This window comes from Festucalex cinctus, chromosome 1, assembly GCF_051991245.1.
Source record: "Festucalex cinctus isolate MCC-2025b chromosome 1, RoL_Fcin_1.0, whole genome shotgun sequence".
Lineage (NCBI taxonomy): Eukaryota > Metazoa > Chordata > Actinopteri > Syngnathiformes > Syngnathidae > Festucalex > Festucalex cinctus.
Window position 1 is genome coordinate 21,927,540 of NC_135411.1, and position 21,133 is coordinate 21,948,672.

At 39.2% G+C, this 21,133-nt stretch overlaps 2 protein-coding genes across 4 annotated transcripts; both read right to left on the reverse strand.

Moving 5' to 3' along the window:
• Positions 1-3,857: 3,857 nt before the first annotated feature.
• LOC144018518 (protein-lysine 6-oxidase-like) lies at positions 3,858-10,733 on the reverse strand. 2 transcript variants are annotated; one of them, XM_077520862.1, is made up of 8 exons: positions 10,296-10,733; positions 9,991-10,202; positions 8,279-8,387; positions 8,062-8,199; positions 7,842-7,998; positions 5,730-5,825; positions 5,541-5,656; positions 3,858-5,468 (listed from the first exon to the last, which is right to left on the reverse strand). In XM_077520862.1, the coding sequence occupies exons 1-8, from the start codon at positions 10,625-10,627 to the stop codon at positions 5,462-5,464; spliced, it is 1,167 nt and encodes a 388-aa protein (XP_077376988.1). In that variant the 5' UTR covers positions 10,628-10,733; the 3' UTR covers positions 3,858-5,461. The 2 variants fall into 2 exon arrangements, with proteins under 2 accessions (XP_077376988.1, XP_077376895.1); XM_077520769.1 differs by having other exon boundaries at positions 9,991-10,733.
• A 5,820-nt stretch (positions 10,734-16,553) lies between these two features.
• Positions 16,554-20,613, reverse strand: LOC144020109 (nicotinamide riboside kinase 2-like). Of its 2 annotated transcripts, XM_077523209.1 has the most exons (8): positions 20,464-20,613; positions 20,298-20,388; positions 18,884-18,932; positions 18,446-18,623; positions 18,292-18,363; positions 18,103-18,209; positions 16,919-17,004; positions 16,554-16,776 (listed from the first exon to the last, which is right to left on the reverse strand). In XM_077523209.1, exons 1-7 carry the CDS (start codon positions 20,487-20,489, stop codon positions 16,919-16,921), a joined length of 609 nt encoding a protein of 202 aa, XP_077379335.1. In that variant the 5' UTR covers positions 20,490-20,613; the 3' UTR covers positions 16,554-16,776. The 2 variants fall into 2 exon arrangements, with proteins under 2 accessions (XP_077379335.1, XP_077379344.1); XM_077523218.1 differs by lacking the exon at positions 18,884-18,932 and having other exon boundaries at positions 20,464-20,521.
• Between the last annotated feature and the right edge of the window lie 520 nt (positions 20,614-21,133).

Sequence of the window (21,133 nt, forward strand, 5' to 3'; positions counted from 1 at the left end):
TTCGCGACGGTGACTACGCACTGAAGAGGAGCGGCCCCTTCTCCAGCAGAAAAATAAAAATTTGAACATCACTAGTTGAGTGACTGGTGTTTGTGTTGGCTGCTAAATGGATGATCCAGGGTGCGCTAAACAGATGGTTCTCCGGTACACAAAGGCGAGCCTTCCAGACAACGAATCAACAATGAAAAAAAAAAAAAAATCCTCAGAGGCATCCCTCTGTGAATACCACCCAAGTCACCATACCACCCAGCTCGAAAGAGAAACATTTCATCACGGGTCCCCACTCAAGAGTTGGAGCGCTCCAGGACGTCTGCACCGACGCCGCTCTTAATCTCGAGCGGATGACAGAGATACCGAGGAGTTTCTCTACTCTGTGCCTGAACGGGACTGACGCGATGCTAGCCTGCGTCCTTGTCAGTTCGAACTTCGTGGCCCTGGCTTTTATTTTTTATTTTTTATTTTTTTTAATAGAAATGACCCGAACCCCATACCAAAGGGTGGCTTAAGGAATGTCTCCAAACGCCATATGGAAACTATCTGCCCTGGTAACAGCTTTCTGAGTTGCGTGCAATGGACTTCTGTTAATACAATTTTTTTTCTATAGAACCTTGCAAGCAATTTCACTCTGAAAAAAATGAACAGCATCATGCGGGTCTAAGTAAAGAGCAGGCTGTTGATTTGTTGTAGTGGTGGGTGGATCGATCCAAATATTGTTATTATCGATACCAAGTCAATATCAGATCCATACTGGCGCTATAATATCGATCTAGTAGTTTAGTTTCAGTTGGGCTCTTTTATGCACTGCTGCGGTTTGGTCTGAACAGTATATGATAAAGTATTGGCTTAAATTTCTTTGTCTATGATCCCGTTGTACACTTTGTTTAAAAAATATATATATTTTGTTATGGTTGTAATGTTGCTGGGGGAAAACATTGATAAAGTATTTTGTATTTATCAATAAAAGTCCTAATTTGTCCTTTGTTTAAAAATGAAACACCACAAAAACACTTAAAAGGTTGAATTTTTTTTGTGAATAAGCATTTCTATGATACAACTACCTTAATTTAAAAAATAATAATAATTGTATGTTATTCTATATATAATTTTCATAAAGTATAGATATCAGGATGTGCGATACTGGCCCTGTATTTATTTGGTATTGGATCGATATCAAAATTTGCAACATCTCACACCACTAATTTGTTGTACTTGTTAGCATTAGCATTCCTGACTTCTGACTTCTTTTTGTTTTCCGACTTCCTCATGATTAATTTTGACAGTCAGCAACAGATTGCAGCATACTTTACTGACCAGTCCACCACATAGTACTTCTCAAATTGTATACCCAGCTGAGGTGTGGTCTACAACCAGATGGTGGACTGTGCCCACCTGTGTGCTATGTTGTATTGGCACGGGCCAAACTTGTGCTTGCCAGCCGTCGTGTTTTCGCGTCTGAGTGCTCGCGCGTGGCTCGACCTGAGACCGGGTCCAGATGTCGGTGTGAAACCCCGCAGCTGAACAAACAGAGGCGATTCATCTCTACAGCATGACATGTTATAAATGACACTCAGGTCTCAAAAGATGTTGGCCAGCTGAGTTGGGAGAACTGCACATCGAAGGGATTTGTGATAATGGACGAAAACTCAACTGTCCCCTTTTTGCTGCTAACACATATGTATCGTTGGAAAGCATACACTTTAGGTCAATACTATTTAAAGTATTTTTTGTTATGCTCCACAGGAAGAAGGAAATATTTCGCCCTCCCCAACTCTCCATGACTAGAAATAATATCATTTGTCTATATTTTTTTTTGTAAGTCCACCGCTACAGAGGAGCTAATACTCCTTCCGCACTCTGACAATGAGACTCACACTGCCACCTACTGTGGTGGATGTGCAATGACACTTTAATTGATTCTGATCATTCAGATGTAGGAAAGTGCTACTCATTCTGATACAGGGAAGAAACCACGGCTGCTCATTGGGCACATTTGATTTTTAAAACAGACAGATGGGCCAGGCCATTAAAAAAGTCCTCATGGGTTAGCCCATTGTATTTATTTATTTTTTTAAATAATTCATGAAATTACAATTATTTAATTATAAATAATTAGACAATTATGTAATCAAGTGACTGTTTCGTTTATTTTTTATGTATGTATGTTACCATTATCTTCAATAATATTATTTTAACAATATTTTTTATTTACAATAAATTGCCAATTAAACTAACCTGGGAATAGCCAGATGGATGTGTCTGGCAACGCTCCACAGTAATTTCGTCAGGAAAAGGACATTCTGTACAATAATTTGAGCGGATTGGACGATGCGACATTCTACACGTTTGTTTTAACCAATCACGGCCACGGGTGAAAATGTCATCTCCGTTCTTGTCGAAGGGAGGAAAAGCACGAACGTCTTACCAGCTCGAAATGCACGAAGCGCCTCTCGCTGTTCAACATTCAACAAGGAAACGGTGAGTCATTCTGCGAGAACAGAATTAATTGTAACGTCCATTCGTCCATGTTGGGTATGTTGGTTAACTCCTTTGTCGGCGCTGGTTTCGTCACAGTTGCATATCCCGCCCCCAAACACAATGTCGCTCTGTGATTGGTCCGAACCACCAGTGGTTCGGAAAGGCAATTATCAGCGGGAACGGTACAAGATGTATTCTCCGGAGTTTGTGAACTCACAAATACCGCGAGAATTCATCTTGCGAAGGCAAGGTTACAATTAAACTGAAGTAACAAATATCCTCTTTGCTAGTTTTTAGCTTAACAAGTATCTTAGTAGAGAGCCAACAAGTCTGGAGGCATTTCAATCTGATTTGAGCAGACCCGGACAAGAATTGGGTGGACTTTCCAGACACTTTGAATAACACAGACAATCTACTCTGGCAAGGAAGCATCTTGGCAGCATTGAGTGTAAATTTCAATTTGGGATTTATCTCTCTGCAGCTCTGCCACGGAGTGCTGTAGCCTAAATAGCCAACATCTGGGGCTTGACAGCGCTAACATTGTTAGAAACATTCATATTTGTTCTCCCCAGGTTTTGCTTATTATTTCTCCTAAAACACCAGCAGGAAGGAAACAAAACCCTTTTGCGTGATGACTCACTCTGGTGTGGGTTTGTTGTGCTCATGGCAACTAAAACCATGTTTCAATGACGGTTGTCTTTGCCGGTGGCCTTTGACTTTTTCAACTGCGCCCTGGAGGAAGGCATTCATTCATGCGGCTTTCACAAAGGCCTGTCAGCAAACATGCCGCCACTGCCTGTGTGCCAAGTGTCTCGATCTGCAGCCGCCGTGCACAAACACCAAAGCAAAACTACCTGGAAAGTCCTTAATCCTCAAATAGTCCCGACTAAGAAGAAAATGCCAATGTCGGATGATGTCATTTACAAATGGACAATAGAGGTTTAACCCAATGAGCGCCATTGCCAACCAAAACAGCAACACATTTAATGGCCTGTAAATGTTGTTTGGTTTCTGATGTGGCTGCTCCACAGTGTTGTGGGAATCCAAGTTTATGTTGTGGCATACTTTTGCACAACTTTCATACTTTGTAGATGATGTTGTTTTCTGCTGAGCCTACTGTACCTCTGTTGCTAACCAAAACAGCAGCTTGGTGCTTGTGTGTACAATGTCCGGCATTCTTACAGTTTATGCAATGATGCAACAATTAGCTCAGTTCATAGATGCTATCGATAGCTGCTGAGCTCATTTGCTAACCAAAACAGCAGTAATAACGACCCCCTTCTTAATATAGTTTTTATTGTATCAAATGTGACATACATTAACATTAACATGTTCAAGCATTAGTAACAGTTTTACACAACTTTATTGCACATCTTCTCTGAACGTCCTCCTACACTTTGGCTCTTATTTTTCATGATTGCCAACAAATTCATTTAAAAATATCAACAAACAGTTCGTGAAGGTCTGCGAGTTCAAACGGCACTCCATTTATGTTAATCATAATTTTGAAAGAGTATTAGGACCACCCTGAAATCCACTGCACACGCTCATCCTCCTCTTTTCTATCCGTTAATTACTTGCATAATAAAAAAAAAAAGACCCCAGTAATTTGACATGAACAAATATTCTGAATGTCATACACAAACATTTATTAAATGCTTTACTTTAATGCATGTAGTTATGTTTATTGCTCAAACACAACCTCTGCTACCTGTAACGTAACCATCCGCTGTCAAGATAAAGGATAATCTACGGTCAAAATTGATAGTGTAATTAATCTGTGTTAATACATGATTAATGAGATCATTTTTTGTGATTAATCAGTTAGTTAATGTTTTAACTTTTTTTCTCCAATATATATAAATTCAAAAAAAAAAAAAAAACATTTTCAAGAAAATGGCCATAACAATGCGCGCAATACGCGCAAATAACGTTTCTACAAAATGTATGAAACTGGAAATGATTTGTGAAAAATTTATCTCATAGTTATGTTAGTAACAACCAAATAAATAATATAGACCAAACTTGTCATGACAGCTGGGGTTCCTTTTAAGCCTCAGTTTTCATAGTGCTAGCTAAGATAAAGCTAGTAGCAATGTAGATGGATTTAAAATGGGACTAAAGAGAAAAAAAAACATCATTTGTTCTGCTGTTGGCCAGAGTACGGTGAAGCGTCCTTGAAGTTTATTTGAACCTAAAAGAGTTAACTTTTCCGTGTGTTGAAACACACGGGCTACACTCCGATAGGCCTACATGACTATGGCATTGTAAACATATGATCCAGGGAAAGCGCTACAAGTAGCCTACAACATTTTGATCAATTTGTAGTTTCCATTCGTTGGACTATGGCATGTTTTTGGGCATAAGTACATTGAGTAACGCATTCAAGTAGGTTTACTCATTCGCTAATACAAATAGCAAATTCAGATCTTTGGTGCAAGTCTGAGCTCCAACGAATACCTGTTCAGATGTGCGTGCACAGGATAGACTCGCATATTTTGTCTCTTTTTTTTTTTTGTAAAATATTTCCACACCGTTGAGGCACTGCTGCTAGTTTGACGTGCAAACCCACAGCCCATTGCTTTCTGCGAGGCGTCTGTTTTGTTCTCGCCAAAATACGTGATTGGCAGTTCATCGACTTCAAGCGCTAACAGTCATTCCAGAGTGGTAAAGTCAACTCGTGGCCTAATCGACAAATCAGTGTAGCCCCCAACTTCCTTGTACAATTTACTTGGACTAAACATCATATAAACAAAAAAATAGAATATATTATTATCCTTTAACAGAAAGAAATAACACATTTAGCACCACAAAAAAACGTCTTTCAAGGAATTAAAAAAACAAAAACAAAAAAAAACAAAAACACATCATCTAGGACCATGATATGTAAAATACAAAGGAACTGTATCAAATGCAACCTCTTGAGTTGGAATGACCAAAAAAAAAAAACTCATGTGAGGAGTTTCTGTTGAAATCCGAAGAATATTCACCCCCTGAAAATCAGAATAAAATATGAGTAACGTGCATTAAAATTAATTGGACATGAGTGAATTGCCTTCCAGCACCTTGCTAATTGACAGTTGCGTGTCTGGACGTAAACCCCCGTGTACGTGATGTCACATATCACAATGTTGTTAGTGAAGTCCGACTCCAGTACGTAGAAGTCTGGATTGACGGTGACCTGAAAACATAGTTAGAAACTGGTTACGAGAACATCTCAGTGAAATAAATTAACAGTTCTTTTTTTTTTTAACCTTCAAAATGTAGTTTCCTGGTGTGACGTCTGTGATGTCAATCCACTGGCAGTCAATGTTGGCGGCGTAGAGGTCGTGACAGCCTGGGCTCAGTCCCTGAAGACAAAATGTTCAACAAAAATTTCAACCTCAAAACAGCAGGCTAAAAAAAATGTCTTAATGTTGGGTGTTTCTTAAATATGCTGAAGTTTTTCTTGATCGCCTCCCTGAATAAGGACCTTCTGTCGCAAACAGAGGCACAGTTGTGGGTGTAAGGCGGCCTCCAATTGCACACGTCACAAGTCACATGCGCGCCTGCCTACATCATCCACAAGGGGAGCTCTTGCAGTTTATGTGTACCATTAACGTACTTGGCGCACAGCCATCTCATGCATCATCCAGTGAGTCAATTTCTACTTCAGCAATGTCGAGGCCTGCCTGCGCTTGGGCCAAATTGATTTTAATGGCAATGAGGGAGCTGCTTCATTTTGTTGGGAGTCGGCTGTCTTCCATCCCACAATGGTGCACAGCGGATGGGGCAACGTGCTCTATTCTGTCTGTAGTAGTCAGGCAAAAACCAAGAGAAAGAAAACTCTTTAAAAAAAAAAAAAAAAGTAAGGACTTGATTTTCCAAACTCAAATATTGATGCTTGACATATGATGTTATCATGATTGAAGTCACATGAGACTTTGTAAGATTTGTGAAATCTCACAAGATTTGCTGGAGACTAGATTTTCTCAAGTCTCATGACATTTTGCAAAATCCAGAATTTTAAAAGTCAATTAAATTCAATGGATGAATTTGAAATTGAATCGACCCCAATCGATTCAATTAAAAAAAAAATCGATTTTTTTTTTTTTTTTTTTTTTTTTAAGAGCTCAGAATTGTTCATTCGGTAGTCTTACCGATTCAACGTCTTACATCATTGCCTTTTTTTTTTGTGTGTGTGTGTGTGAATCAATTTTTAAACTTCCATTTTTAATGGAAAAATATTCAACAAAACGTCTGACTTCGGGTTAGGATTCACACCGTGAGCATGGAAGAATGTTATATGAACGGAACATTAAGCCTTAATATTTTATTTTAATGCTGTTCAAACATGAAACAGATTACAACCTCTATAAGACTGAAATTTCAGATAAATAAATAATACATTTTCATATAAATCTTACACTCTACAAGCTTACTGATTAGTATTTTCTAAATTTGAATGAAAAAAAATCGCAACAATCGACTTATAAATTCGTATCGGGATTAATCGGTATCGAATCGAATTGTGACCTGTGAATCGTGATACGAATCGAATCGTCAGGTACTAGGCAATTCACACCCCTAGTATGTATGCATATATATGTGTGTGTATGTATGTATGTGTGTATATAAATATATATATATATATATATATATATATATATATATATATATATATTTTTTTTTTTTTTTTAATATAAAATATTATTTAAATGAATTGATTTGCATTCAACAATGACTAAATATCCAAAAAGAAAATGTTCCAAATGTAACCATAAAATGTCCAAAGACGAAATCACGAAAATTACCATAAAATGAAATATTCAGAAAATTGCCAAAAATATCACAAATTGATCGCAAAAAAAGACAAAAAAAATGTAAAAAAAAAAACAATATCCAGAACATGTCCAAAAAAGGAAGAAGAAAGGCAGAAAATGACCATAGCATGTCCATAAAATTATCAAAAGCTCCAGAAATTTGATAGAAAGGCAGAAAATATAAAAATGTATGAGAAACAAAGCGTGAAAAATGTGAATAATAATAATAATAATAATAATAATAATAATAATAATAATAATAATAATAATAATAATAATAATAATAATAATAATAATAATAATAATAACAGAAGACGAAAGGTAGAAGAAAATGAATCTCACACATTTGGATGCCGCATATTTTTCTGTTTGACCCTCAGTACATTAGACTAACACTAACACACTGTTTCCTTCATCACAAAGTTCCAATGTTTTGCATCTCCAGACAGTTTTTTTTTTTTTATTTATTTGGCCTAAAATGGCTCTTTTGACAGGAAAGGTTACTGACCCTGGTTCTATAGAAGACAGCGAGAGCACTTTTGGGCCGTCGATAGTCCGCCTCACCTGTGTGTGAGCCGTGCAGGCGTAGCGCCGTCGGATGCCCGTGTCGCAGCCCGTGTCCTCAAGACAAAAACTGGCCTTGTGTCCCTCGGCCACTTTGTGGCCGGTGGCGACATCCAGGAGGTCGTAGTTGCTGAAGGCCTCCATGCTGTGGTAGTGTCTGTTGAAGAATAGAAACCATGGAGTTTGGCATTTGAGTATTCACCTGTTTGCCGGGACTTACTGGTGACAACTGTGCCATTCCCACTGATGCTTCGGCTTGATGGGGAGAAAGTCGGCGGTGCCCTGATTCTTCACCTTCTGCGGGAAGCGTAGGAGCACCCGGAAGTCGATGTCTCGCACCGACGGACCGTAAGCCGACCTGGCCGGAACATTTACACTTCACTTTCACTGACTGTGTGTGCACGTGCACGTGTGTGTGCATGTGTGTTTGCGTGTACCTGGCCAGGCAGTCCTCCTCCGCCGCACAGCGCAACGCAAACATCTGCATGCGCTGGACGTAAGCGCCCGCTTGAATGGCGTACGGGTCTGGCACCAGGTCAGGAAGCCCTGGGAGAACACAATGCAAGGTCAGTATGTGCACAGGCTCCCCCCCCCCCCCAAAAAAACCTCAGTGCTCCATAGTACCTGCAGCTGTCAATGTGTGTGACATTCAGTAAAAGTAGGGGTGGGTAACATGCAGCATGTGGGTCATGTATAGCCCACCAGGGCATTTGATGCGGCCCGTCGTACAACTCTCAAAAAATATATTTTTTAATTCTACATATGCAATACATTTGGACAAACGGTCAATTTGCGTTGCCACTATGGAATAATTTTAGAATCGATTATTCTATCGTTTTTTTTCCCCATCGATTAATCGAATAATCAGATTGAAGCATAAAGCCCGAGACAACTTAGTTCTTGGATCATTGTGCCACATAACTCCATCCACCACAATGTGACAGTGGAGGGAAATAGTCAATACAGGAAATAGAAAAATAGAGTACAGAAGTACATGATTACACAATATCGAAAATATCCAGTCCAATCTATATATCAGCAGTGCTGTTTTTTGTTATTCCAGATTTGAGTGTTAATTTTGACATTTATTTTGTGGTTAATCTAATTATTAAATACACTTACTGTAGACCCTTCCAGTGTGACGTCACGTTGAAGTGCGCCCCTTGTGGTGGAGGGCAGGGCGTCAATTTGTTTGTTAGCAGCTAGCAAGCTAAGATTGCTTGAAAACTTCGATATACAGCAAGACAAGTATATCCGGACACAAGCGATTTCATGAATGGTTGAATGGTAATGGTAGTGATCGCCGTACTGTTTCAAGCAAAAACAACATACCTTAAACTTCTGCTTCCACTTTGCCTTCAACAAACCCCTTCTTTTGTAGCTTGCGTCTCCAAACAGCTGGTTTCAATGAGCCGCAGTAATGTAGTGTTCTATTTGGGATGTTTTTTTTTATGTGACACTTGACATATTTTCCACCTTTGAATGAAAACGCTCGCTGAAAATCCAGCTCTCTACATTCATTTGTTATGGGATGTTTGCCCTCCGTGAGGCGCCGTGGGAGCTAAGCAGTAACGTCAGCTGGAAGGGTCTATTGTTGAAAGCTACAGTTTTCTTTATTAAAATATCAGCAGTTGCACTATTTTGCACCAGGTAGTGCTAGCTTTTATTATTAGTATTGTTCCGATACCGATACTCGTATCGGCAGATGTGCCGATACTGCATTAAAACAGTGGTATCGGTATCGGTGACTACTCCCCAGTACAATGCCGATACCATTAATTCCAACACTAATATAGGATTTTAGATGCAGCATCTTGTGTCTTGCTCATGCACGATGTTATGTATGTGACATGTTCACTGCATGCCGATCTAAGATATCCTATTGGCCCTTGAATGCTTTGAACCAATAGCAGGACAGCTTTTTCATGTTGAGGAAAAAAAACTTTAAGTATCGGTATGGTATCGGTATCGGCCGATACTGCAAAGCTGGGTATCGGTATCGGTATCGGGTGCCAAAAAAACGGTACAACACGTATTATTATTATTATTATTATTATTATTATTATTATTATTATGAACAGGTTTCAATCTGATGCATAAGGCTAGTCCATATTGCTAAATGACAAAGTGTCACTCCAACGTGCGCTACCGTTTTGGAAGTATCTCGTCCCGTATCCCGCATCTGGGGGTCGTCGCGCGTGGGGCCCTGCTCGTCCTCTTGGAGGGTACAAGTTGTACATCACCGAATTGCCGTGGGACTGAAGCGAGTCGTCGTTAAACATGCTCTCCGACTCGTCGGAAGCGTTCTCCTCCAGTGGGTGGTAAGGCGCGGGGGGGCCCGGGTCTCCCTCCGGGTACAACCTGAAGGCAGGTCGTGCATCAGTGAGCGCCAGTAACTGTTCTTCCTCATGGCCGCGCGGGACCGAACCGTCCCCTGTGAGACCGTCAACCCACCTGAGGGGATCCCGAGTGAAGCCCACCATGGCGTCCACGACGTTGCCGCGGCGTAGTCCCGTGCGCGCCTGGTGCGCTCCGGGTGCTGCATGTGGGATCCTCACCCTGCCGCCGGATCCCGTTGCTCGGTCCCGGCTGCTGACGTAAACACGCGCCGGGCCTTCGAACTCGGAGCCGGTGCTCATGAGGCTGTGGATCTGGCCGTTGTTCTCCCATTGGATGCGGTGGCGCCAGGGGCCAACGTGCGCCAGCTCCGGGTGCTGCTGTTGCCCGCTGATGACTTGGAGTAGTCCGTGGGAAAGATAGAAGAAGACAAGAGACGCAATTTCCATGGCAACCAAACGACGAGCCTGAAAAACTTTTTAAGAGATTCCACGCGCGTTTAGGTCTTGCGTGCCCCCTCAGGTCCACTTCTAACAGGACTCGATGTGGGTTGGACCCCACCACCCCCTCTCCATCTCTCTCTCTCTCTCTCTCTCTCTCTCTCTCTCTCTCTCTCTCTCTCTCTCTCTCTCTCTCTCTCTCTCTCTCTCTCTCTCTCTCTCTCTCTCTCTCTCTCTCTCTCTCTCTCTCTCTCTCTCTCTCTGCCATTTATCCGATTCTGCCCACTTAACTCCTATGGTCAAACCTTTAACCCTTCACTCGCGAGACAGTGTGAAGTGGGAGGTGGTGGTTTGTCCGCTGGTGGGCTTCCGCAATACAAAAAAAAAAAAAAGTAGTTGTATTGTAGGTTGACAAACTAAGCTAAACAAATAGTGATGGAAATAGTAGTTTTTTGGATGAGAGTCTCAACGAGAAAAGTCAGCAATCACTGTACAATAGAAGAAACCATTCCCCCTAGTGGCTGTTTTCATGCATGACATGAATACGTGAATGATAAAATAGGCTAGTAGGCCTTTTCTACTTGTGTGTGTGAATATATATAAACAATTAAGGGAACACTTTGTAAAATAAAAACATTTGGACACAGCTACAGTTTTACAGTTTGTTTGTTTTTTCTTTATTTTTATTTTTTATTTTTTTTTTATTTTAGTTTTAATAATATTACAATAGCAATAATTACATAATTGCAATTGCATAATATTGCAATTGTTGATGTTTTTTTTCTGGACACCCACAAGTATTGTTTTCGTATTTGGCAATCAGTAGAAGACCCTATATCAGGGGTGGCGAGATCCGGTCCTCGAGGGCCGCAGTCCTGCTGGTTTTGGATATTTCCCTTCTTCAACACAGCTGATTCATGATCAGCTCATCAGCAAGCTCTGCAGAAACCTGATAACGAGCCTGTTAATTGGAATCAGCTGCACTTCGAGTAGGGAAATCTATAAAACCAGCAGGACACCGGCCCTCGAGGACCGCAGTTTGCCACCCCTGCCCTATATACTGTTACAGTGCATGTAGTTATAAAATGTACCACGCGAGGGCACTGTTGCCAAACTGATCTACCACTGCTCACCGGCAACTTGGGGATGCCGTGTCCACACGTTTATGAAATGAAGATGATAATAATAATAATAATAATAATAATAATAATAATAATAATAATAATAATAATAATAATAATAATAATAATAATAATAAATGTCTTATTCATTGTCCACACACTATTTGGAACGCAAATGTATTCATTTGGAAAGAAGTTAAATTGATAGTAGATAGCATTGCTGCAAAATACACTAACCCCCTCAGCCCAACCCCCAAATTTGTGTCATTAAAACAAAAGTATGACTTTTGTTTCTCAAAAAAAAAGAAAAAAAATGTATCTGAAAAACACAACAAAAAAAGTACTGTATAACTTTTTTTCTCTGTCTTCATAATTTGTCACACAAATATAAACCCATGTTCTAAAAACAAATATGACGGTAATATTACAAAGATATGTAATTCACTCCCAGTTGAAGTTTACTGTCAAAGTCAACATAAAACAAAAACATTTACACTTTGTGTATTAAAAACAACCATCTAGCTTAACCTTTCAGTCTGCTATCTTACTGTAACGTGAATGCTAATTAGCTTGTTGTGGCGCTTTATTCCTTCAAGTAATGGACTGAACAGAAACGCTCCAGTAACATGTAGACAGAATATAATAGTACTGATAGTCATATATGCTTTATCCTATTCTTACAAGTAGAATTATTAATAATTAGTGCTGTACTGATGAGCTTAGACTAGTTGATATGCCTAAAAAAAAACAAAAAAAAAACAGCACAATGGCCATTCAGTTGATGCAGTGTGATTAAAAACGGGTTCACTCTTTCTAATTATATCAGTACTACCGGTATATTGTAGAGTGATATTTTTTTTCCTCATTACAGTTTTTCTCCATAGGTTTGGCCACATTTCTTGAAACTGAAATGACATTTTCACAATACCATGGACAAATCCCAAAACAGTACAGTAGACAGTGCAGTGACTCTTTGTTTGCGAAAGGAACTTGGAGTGAAGCATGTGTGACCAGTTTTGGGATAGATGTGTGCTTTTGCTAATGAACTGATCAGTTGTGCACAAATGCAAGTCTGTTTGGCCAAATGAACTTGTCATTTCACCTTCAAGAAATGTGCCAAACCTACGGAGAAAAACTGTAAGAGACACGTGAAAAAATTCTCTGTGATTTGCTATGGTAAAAACATAAAAAATGGTTGTGAAATATGAACCTAAACTATCATAGAAAGTTCAGATGGCGGTCACAGAGTTGACACTGTCACACCGTGTCCTCGTGCCGCATGCCATCAATGGCGCACAATTCTCGGCGCATCCAAATAGGGCCAATCTGCTAGCGATTCTATTCTCGGTGCTGCACGTCCCACCCGGTGGCATTCCCGCTCGCTTTATAAGAGCGCCGCAGCCTGGGCACTGGTTTGGCACAAGACCTCCCAGAGCAGGACATGTAAAAGGCACAAATAATAGCCAGTAAGTATTATCATATGACGCTGTATTGAGACTTGATTGTGTGTGGAAAGTAAAGCAATCACAACAAAATGTTACCACAAAAAAAAAAAGGCGGCAAACTAACCTTTACTTTCTGCTTTGGAAATAAAATACTTGACGCTTTGAATATATGTTACAATCTGTAGGTGTCCTCCATGGCCTTGCTTCATGATGATGATGATGATGATATATGGAATACACAACTTAATGATAAGAGCCACACACTGCAGGTGAGATGCTGACAATATTCTTTTAACACAATGATAGATAGATAGATAGATAGATAGATAGATAGATAGATAGATAGATAGATAGATAGATAGATAGATAGATAGATAGATAGATAGATAGATAGATAGATAGATAGATAGATAGATAGATAGATAGATAGATAGATAGATAGATAGATAGATAGATAGATAGATGTGATGTGATGTGTGATTGACAAGTGCCAATTTTGCGACCAGCCTTCACCTTTTGTCTCTTGCGTCTTTAAACGTTTCAGCATGACTCCAAAGGACACTTGAGGGTTTATTAAGGCAGGGTAGCGTGTGTGTGCGTGCGTGTTTGTGTACAATCATGCTTATCCAATCGAAAGACAACGGACTTGTATAGCAAACTGCTCCCTAACCGTGTCAGTGAAAAGTGAGCTTTCTAATCTTTTCCATACCGATCTTGTATTGGATCTCATTAGAATTGTGCAGTGTAGGTTGTCACTTATTACTAATGGACATTCATGATATGGAGCAGATTTTACATGAAATGACAGGGCCACAAATCTTAGAGAGAAGTATCATTTAACATTATTATTATTAATGGACATTACAATATTTGTAATATTAATACATATAACTGTATAACAATTGGTAGGTGTTTTTTTAAAATTAAATAATTTTCTACTTGCTAATTTGGTAGTTAAAATATGACTATGGTATGACTTTAATTAGGGAAAAAAAACATTTCTCGCAAACACTTGGACTTTTGCTTAATGAAAAAATGAACAAGTATTGTTTCTCATTAAATTACAACTTTTTAATCTAAAAAACAAACTGTTTTTCAAAAATACAAAAGTTAAATTATTCATAAGATTATAACTATAACTAAAAATAAATAAATAAAAATGTTTTACTCACAAAGTACAAATTTGTGGGAAAACATTGTCTTAAGAATTTAAGATTACAATTTCTTTTAATTAAAAATAATAAATTAAAAATAATTTTTAAATGAAAAATAATACTTTTTATGGGTAAATACACTTCTTACTCATAAAATTCCAACTTTTTATAAAAAAAATAATTAAAATATACATTAAAAATACAACTTTTATGACAGCAATATACTTTCTTCTAGAATATTTTTTTTTTTATCAATTTTTTTTTTTTACAACTTTTTATCCTGCCAAAAATAGTGTTTTCTCAAAAATCTAACTTTTTCTGGAAAAAGAAAACACTTGTTTGTTTGTTTTTATATAACATTGCAAAAAAGAGAAAGAAAAAGAAAAAAAATCTAACAAATAAATTAAAACTTGAATTTTTTGTAAAAAAATAAATAAATAAAATAAATAAATAAAATAAAAATAAAAATAAACATTTTATGGGAAACATACATTTTGTTATATTAAATTTCAATTTAGAAAATACAAAAATAGAAAATTCCCCCCCTTCAAAACACTGCCTTTTATGGAAAACTTAACTTTACCTTAATCTATGGGAAAGATACACTTTATTATATTAAATTTCAATTTAGAAAAAACCCCACAACTTTTTATGGAAAGCATACACATTATTTTTTACAAGATGTTTTTTACCTTAAGCAAAATACCATTAATTCTCTTTTCAAAGATTGATTACAACTACGCTAAATAAAAATAAGGTTATTTGTTGTCATTAGACATATACTATACATATATATACACATTTATATACATATATTATATAAGTGCTAAACACTCAGTTTGCCCTTTTAAGATATGACACCGCTCCCACAAGATACATACACACATTGAGCTCCCATGTCCACCATTTAAGGAGGGCCGGGCTGTATTTTTGGTCGTTGCCATGGTGATGGCTGACGTGAGGGCCCGTTATCGCGTTGTCACCTTACCCCACCCCCGCCTCCGCCCGACAACCGGCCTGTGGTCCGGTGGCGTGTTTTTAAAATAACTCGCTCCCACCTGACACCTCAGGCACTTGGCCTGAATATAAAATGTCAGGCCAGCTGCCATCTACTCAAGAGCTGGTATGTCAAGACCATCACCCCCTCAAACATATCACAAGACCCACTTCAAAAGAGTTTGTAACATACTGCATGTGTTTAGAAATAGACGTCCTGTACGTTTTGTTCGATTGTGTATCGCACAAGTATTTCACCCCTTCTGATTTTTGATTGAGATTGTCAAATCAATTTTAATACAGTGGTACTTCGACTTCTGAATGACCCACTTACAAGTTTTGTTTTTTGTTTTTCCCCCGTGATGGACCATTACCGCTCGATTTATTTTCTTGACTTATGAGCAAGAATTTGAGTGACGAATGGTAGCTATGTGGCAGCAAACTTCACTAAAAGCTTCAGTTCTATAGCTAGTGAACAAACTTAATTCTAATAAATGCAAAAATCTGTTGAGGGGCTAACAAAAGTAGCATTAATGTAATTATAAATCTTTATCAAACTTATATTTACACAAGTGATAGCAACAAATGCAGACAACCAGAGCCTACAACAATACTCTTATATTCTAATATACTCGTATATTTCTTTATTCTCTGAGAAAAATGAATGAATATTTTTGCACTTTAGTTGTGAAATGATTTATATGTTTCATGATTTTCATCACTGATCTACAGTATGTATGTCAGTATGTGCAACAGAATGGACGTTTAATCGCTGTGCATGTGTGACTTTTTTCTTTGCAAATATTATCTAACTAGTTTACTAGTTATACATTATAATATCACACACATCTGATATTTAATCATATATTATAAATTATATATATATATTTGGTGTGTTTATATTTTCAATATATTATGTTTATATAATATACTTAAAATATATAATATTTATTGTGCAACAATATATAAGCAGTATAATAAATTATAATCAGTTGAAAGTGCAGTTGTTTAAAAAAACAAAACAAAAATAAAAAAAAATTAAAAAAACAAGAGGGTAACAATCATACTTGTTGGTTTTCCTGCTATTCATGGCATACCATAAATGCTTATGATCTATGTGAGTTGATCTTATCTGTAGTCTCATAGAACATGAGCACTGCTGAGTGAAAAAGACAACAAGAAACAGACTGGAGTGCTTTGTTGACTATGTTTTTTCGGCTTGACAAACATGTACAGCAACATGTACATGGATGTTCATTCAACCCGCACCGAAGCAGGGGTGGCTTTTTATCTTTTCCGGACAGTGTGATACAAAAGACAATGAAAGACAGTGTGTGGTGCTCAGCATTACTATTTACACATTCTACAAGGCGTACTTGTCATCAAAATGGTCGGTGATATTTACATTATCTATACACAGGATCATCCCAGCCGCCATCCTGCTGTGGAGAGACAAAAACAGAGGTCAGTGCTAAATATCTATAAATAAATAAATTAATTAATAAATGAATAAAATTAAATACAAAAATAATGAGCTTTTTTTTGTTCTTGAAAAGCTTGATATTATCATGATAGTGAATGTACCTATAAGTTGTTGAGGAGGGTGTTCTGAATGCTTTCAAACACGACGGAGTAGATATCGTCTTTCGGCATCATTCCATCGAGGTACTCTAAAGGGGAAAATCCAGCGGTTAGCCAGCTTTTAGGACGCTACAAAGGCTGCTTAACAAGCCCGTTTTATATTTGAGGCAAGCGAGGCTGTGTCCCACCACATCATGGTTGTGACTGCTCATTGTTTTCCTTCATAGGCACCCTCGAAAGTACAAATAACGGATCCTTATGAAGTCTGCCAGCTAACAAGCGGCTACAAAACCAGACCAGGAAGAAAATGCATTTGGTAGGCTATGTATATTTATGTAGGCTATATGTTTGGTATGTATATGTTCATCTGCTTGCCAGCTTGCTTACTAAGATGGACTCCACATTGTGAAGTTTTGGATGAGTTCTTTTCAATCCAATGATTAGCTTGTCTTAGCAGTCAAGCTAATTTAGCGACCGATTCCTTTCTGTCCATTCATTCATTTTCCGAACTACTTATCCAGTAAGGAGCAAATCTTTACAGCCAGGCTATACTTTAATAGGAAAAATTGCTTATCCAATACTATAGCCACATAGCATATCCATGCTGTAGCCTAGTTGTTTCTAATATAAATATTTTAGTTTGTTTTTTTTGTCCTAGTAGTAGGCAGGCTAACATAGTAGCCAATTCTTTATTGTCCAGTCAAGCTGGACAGCTAGCTAGCCAGATTAGCTTCAAGTTAAAGCATATTATCCAGTAGTTTAGATACGTAGCTTGTTCTTTTATATCAGAAGTTTAGCCTTTTCTTTTTGTTTGATTATCCAAGCTAGTTTCACAGGAAGCAGCCTATTTCTTTCCTATTCTTTAAGTAGCTGAACTTTACAGATAAGCAGGTATCTGTTGCCTTGCCTGGTGGTTTACTGACGTACATGTTGTGTCATTTTTTTTTTTTTTTTTGTCTGTGCTAATTTTAGCCCATTGATTTGCCTAGATTTGCAGTCAGGCTAACAAGCAGCCAAACCTGTTGAGGAGGTAGGGTACATTAGCACCTAGCTAATCAAGCAGCTTGTTTTTTGGTTAGCCCAGTTAGAGTGGGCTAGTTAAAGACCCTGTGGTTTTATTTATTTATTTATTTTTATGTTGTCGATCAAAAGGGGTTGACACCCCACCATTGCTCATCTTAACGTACCTATTCTGTCACATTGGCTCTCCATTTGTTTGCGGTGCTTCAGATACATGGGCCAGACATGGCCGTCGAACAGACCGGGAGGGTCGGGGACTGTGTATGTTCTCGTACTGCGGAGGCAAAATCAGAACCGTATTAGAGGACTGCTGTAACTATGACTGTTGTCATGACAATGGCGAGATAGTCCGCTACCTTCTTCTCGTCTTGCACTCCTCATAAGGAAGTGAAATGTAGAAGCACCTGTCGTACACGTCGATAAGAGGCCTGCAGAGAAATGAGATCCTGTTATGAGGAGCGTTTGAGGTCTGGAGGTTACCAGTGACGTGTCGGCAGGAGGGTGACCCACTTGTAGTTGTAGATGAGGAAGCCCTCCACGATGAGAATATGGATCCCCTTCTGGTCCGAGCCGCATTCCTCGGCTTCTGGTGACAGGCTGACGCCATGGGAGCGGGCGAACTTGATCGGGTTCTCCTGCCAGCCTTTTACTGTGCTGACCATGGCCTCCATGTCCAGGGCTGAGATGACTGGCAGGGAAAAAAAAAAAAAAAAAAAAAAAAAAGACAAGAAAAGGCAGTTTCAGCACATTGGGCCTCACCAATGTGCTGTTAACACACATTAGTCACTGTTAGTGAATGTCTCTGGCATTCACATGGAATACTGTGTGACTTTATTGTTTTTAGATTTAGGATTGGATTGATTACCAAACAAAAAAAAAAGGGAAATGTGCAGGAAAGGAAAAGTACATTACTGCATATGGTTTTCCTACGCGAAAATCCATTCTTACCATCCCACTGTCTAAAGCCGTCCTCCCCGACTTCTATTTGATCGGGTTTCTGAAATAACAGTCACCAGTGAAACATTGCTGCAACCTAGTAACCTGTCGCAGCTGATCACACCTGGACAGGGCAAGTCAAGGACTCGTCTCCACCTAAAGGAGTGCACGAGCTTTAGGGGGTTGTTGTGGTTGGAGTCGTACGGGGTAGCTAAGCATATTTGGGGGCGTGCTCGGACTGCTCACTTTCCAATGCAAGGATGCTTGAAAAGATTGCAAGAGGGACAGGACAAAAACGTGGGGGTGTTCATTCGTCAGATACTTTATGCAAGTTATCTCATAGCAGAAGAGGGACGAGATGAAAATGTTTTGGGGGTTAATTTAATGGATCCTATGGATTAGGTATTTCACAACCTGGTAAAGCAACACAGGGATTAAAAACATTTTTGCAGCTTCTCATTCATCAGATCCTACAGACCACATATTGAAGGGGGTTCATTTGGAGGATTCTACCGACTAAAAGAAAGATGAGGCAAAAACCAGAGCTGGGCAAAACCATGAGATTGGCACGTCAATGACGGAGGCCCACTTCTTGGTAAGTGCTTTATGACGCAAAGCGTCGTAAACATACACGGACTGAAAGGGTGCTCAGTCCGTGTATTTTTTCCAGACGTCGCGCCATAAAACACTTGCCGAAAGGTGGGTTGATGTCATTCACGGATTTATCTCACGAGGATTTTGCCCAGCTTTGGCACAACATTTGGGGTGTTCATCTAGAATAATATATATAGTTGGACAGGACATCAAAAACAATAGGCACTGGATAAAACCGTTTTGGGGGGTTAATTTGGTGTATCCTACAAACTACAGTAATTATCTCATAGATCTTAAAAGTAAAGGCTAGCTATCTGATTTCAGATACTTTATCTCGCAGATCAAAAATATAAAAGAGGGACAAACCGAAAACATTTAGGAAATCAATTCAGTAACTCCTTTGGACCGCGTATATCGCAGAATTGAAAAGTAAAGCGAGACAAGATGAAAATCTTTGGGGGGGTTCATTCATTTGATCTTTCAGATTGAGAGTCACTGAGAGTCTCGTGCTACACGTGACTGATTCCCACTCAGTTACTGTCGACCAGTGTAATTTTCTGTCTGTCCGCGTGATCTGTGATCGACTGGCGATGGATCCTGGATCGGTCGCTTACTAAAGTTACCAGTTACAAAAACCTTTACGATTGCTGTCGTAGCCAATCAAGCGAGGCTCACGATTCTTTTAGACTTTAAGAGGGGACGTTCGACCTTGATGATTGGCTGTCCAGGAGACAATCAGCCACTTGTGTTACTAGGCTACTGCCATGACAGGACATAATTTTAGACTTTGTGTCCTCAAGTGTATCGTACCTTCATCACCATCGACTCTTACCTTGAAAAAGTCATCCTGGTGCACCACGCAACAGTTGGGCAACGTCCTGAGTAGTTTGTTAGTCAGGGTGGTCTTGCCACCGTTGGTCACGCTGTGGAACGGACAAATGGAAATGACCTGAGGTGTCAAGAACCTGGACTTCAGACTGGGTCAAACGGATACTCACCCTCCAATGCCAATGATGAATTTCATGTTGGTCGCCTTTTTTTGGGGGGAATTCAGTAACTAAAAGATGGGGAACCCCTCTACGCTAAAGCTCTCTCAAAGTCTTCTCCTCCCTCTCGGACCTCAGCCGTTCCCCCCCTTTTACTACTTCATTGATAGACAATCTCGGAGTGGGCTATTTAAAGGACACGAGCTGCCCGGAGCACCAATCAGATCACTTTTCCTGGAGGAGGCAGGCTCTCATTTGCAGACAAGCCCAAAAATATAACACCCGTTGGGCAGGGGGTCAGGGGCAGGAATGTGGCACCTCAGAAGATTCTTAAAACGTGCTTTGATGCCAAGCTGCCAACATGGATGAGATTTTAGCAAGTTCCTAAATTTAAACTCCGTAAGTGAATCAAATGTGTCTGGGAGTTTTCAAGGGGAAAACCGTGATGGCGCTTTTCTGGCGCTATATTTAGATCACTCGGCGTCACACATTTTTCTGATGCAACTGGATGGACTGTGGCAGCAAGCCATGTGACTGGCAGCCCCTAAGACGTCATAAAAAAAAAATCTGCAGCTCGGAGAGAGGTGCTGACTAACTGCAAGCTGCATGTATCTCGTTTGTTGTGTTTATGGTTAGAAATGACTGGATAGCTTATATAAGTAAATGATGACCACACATGCAG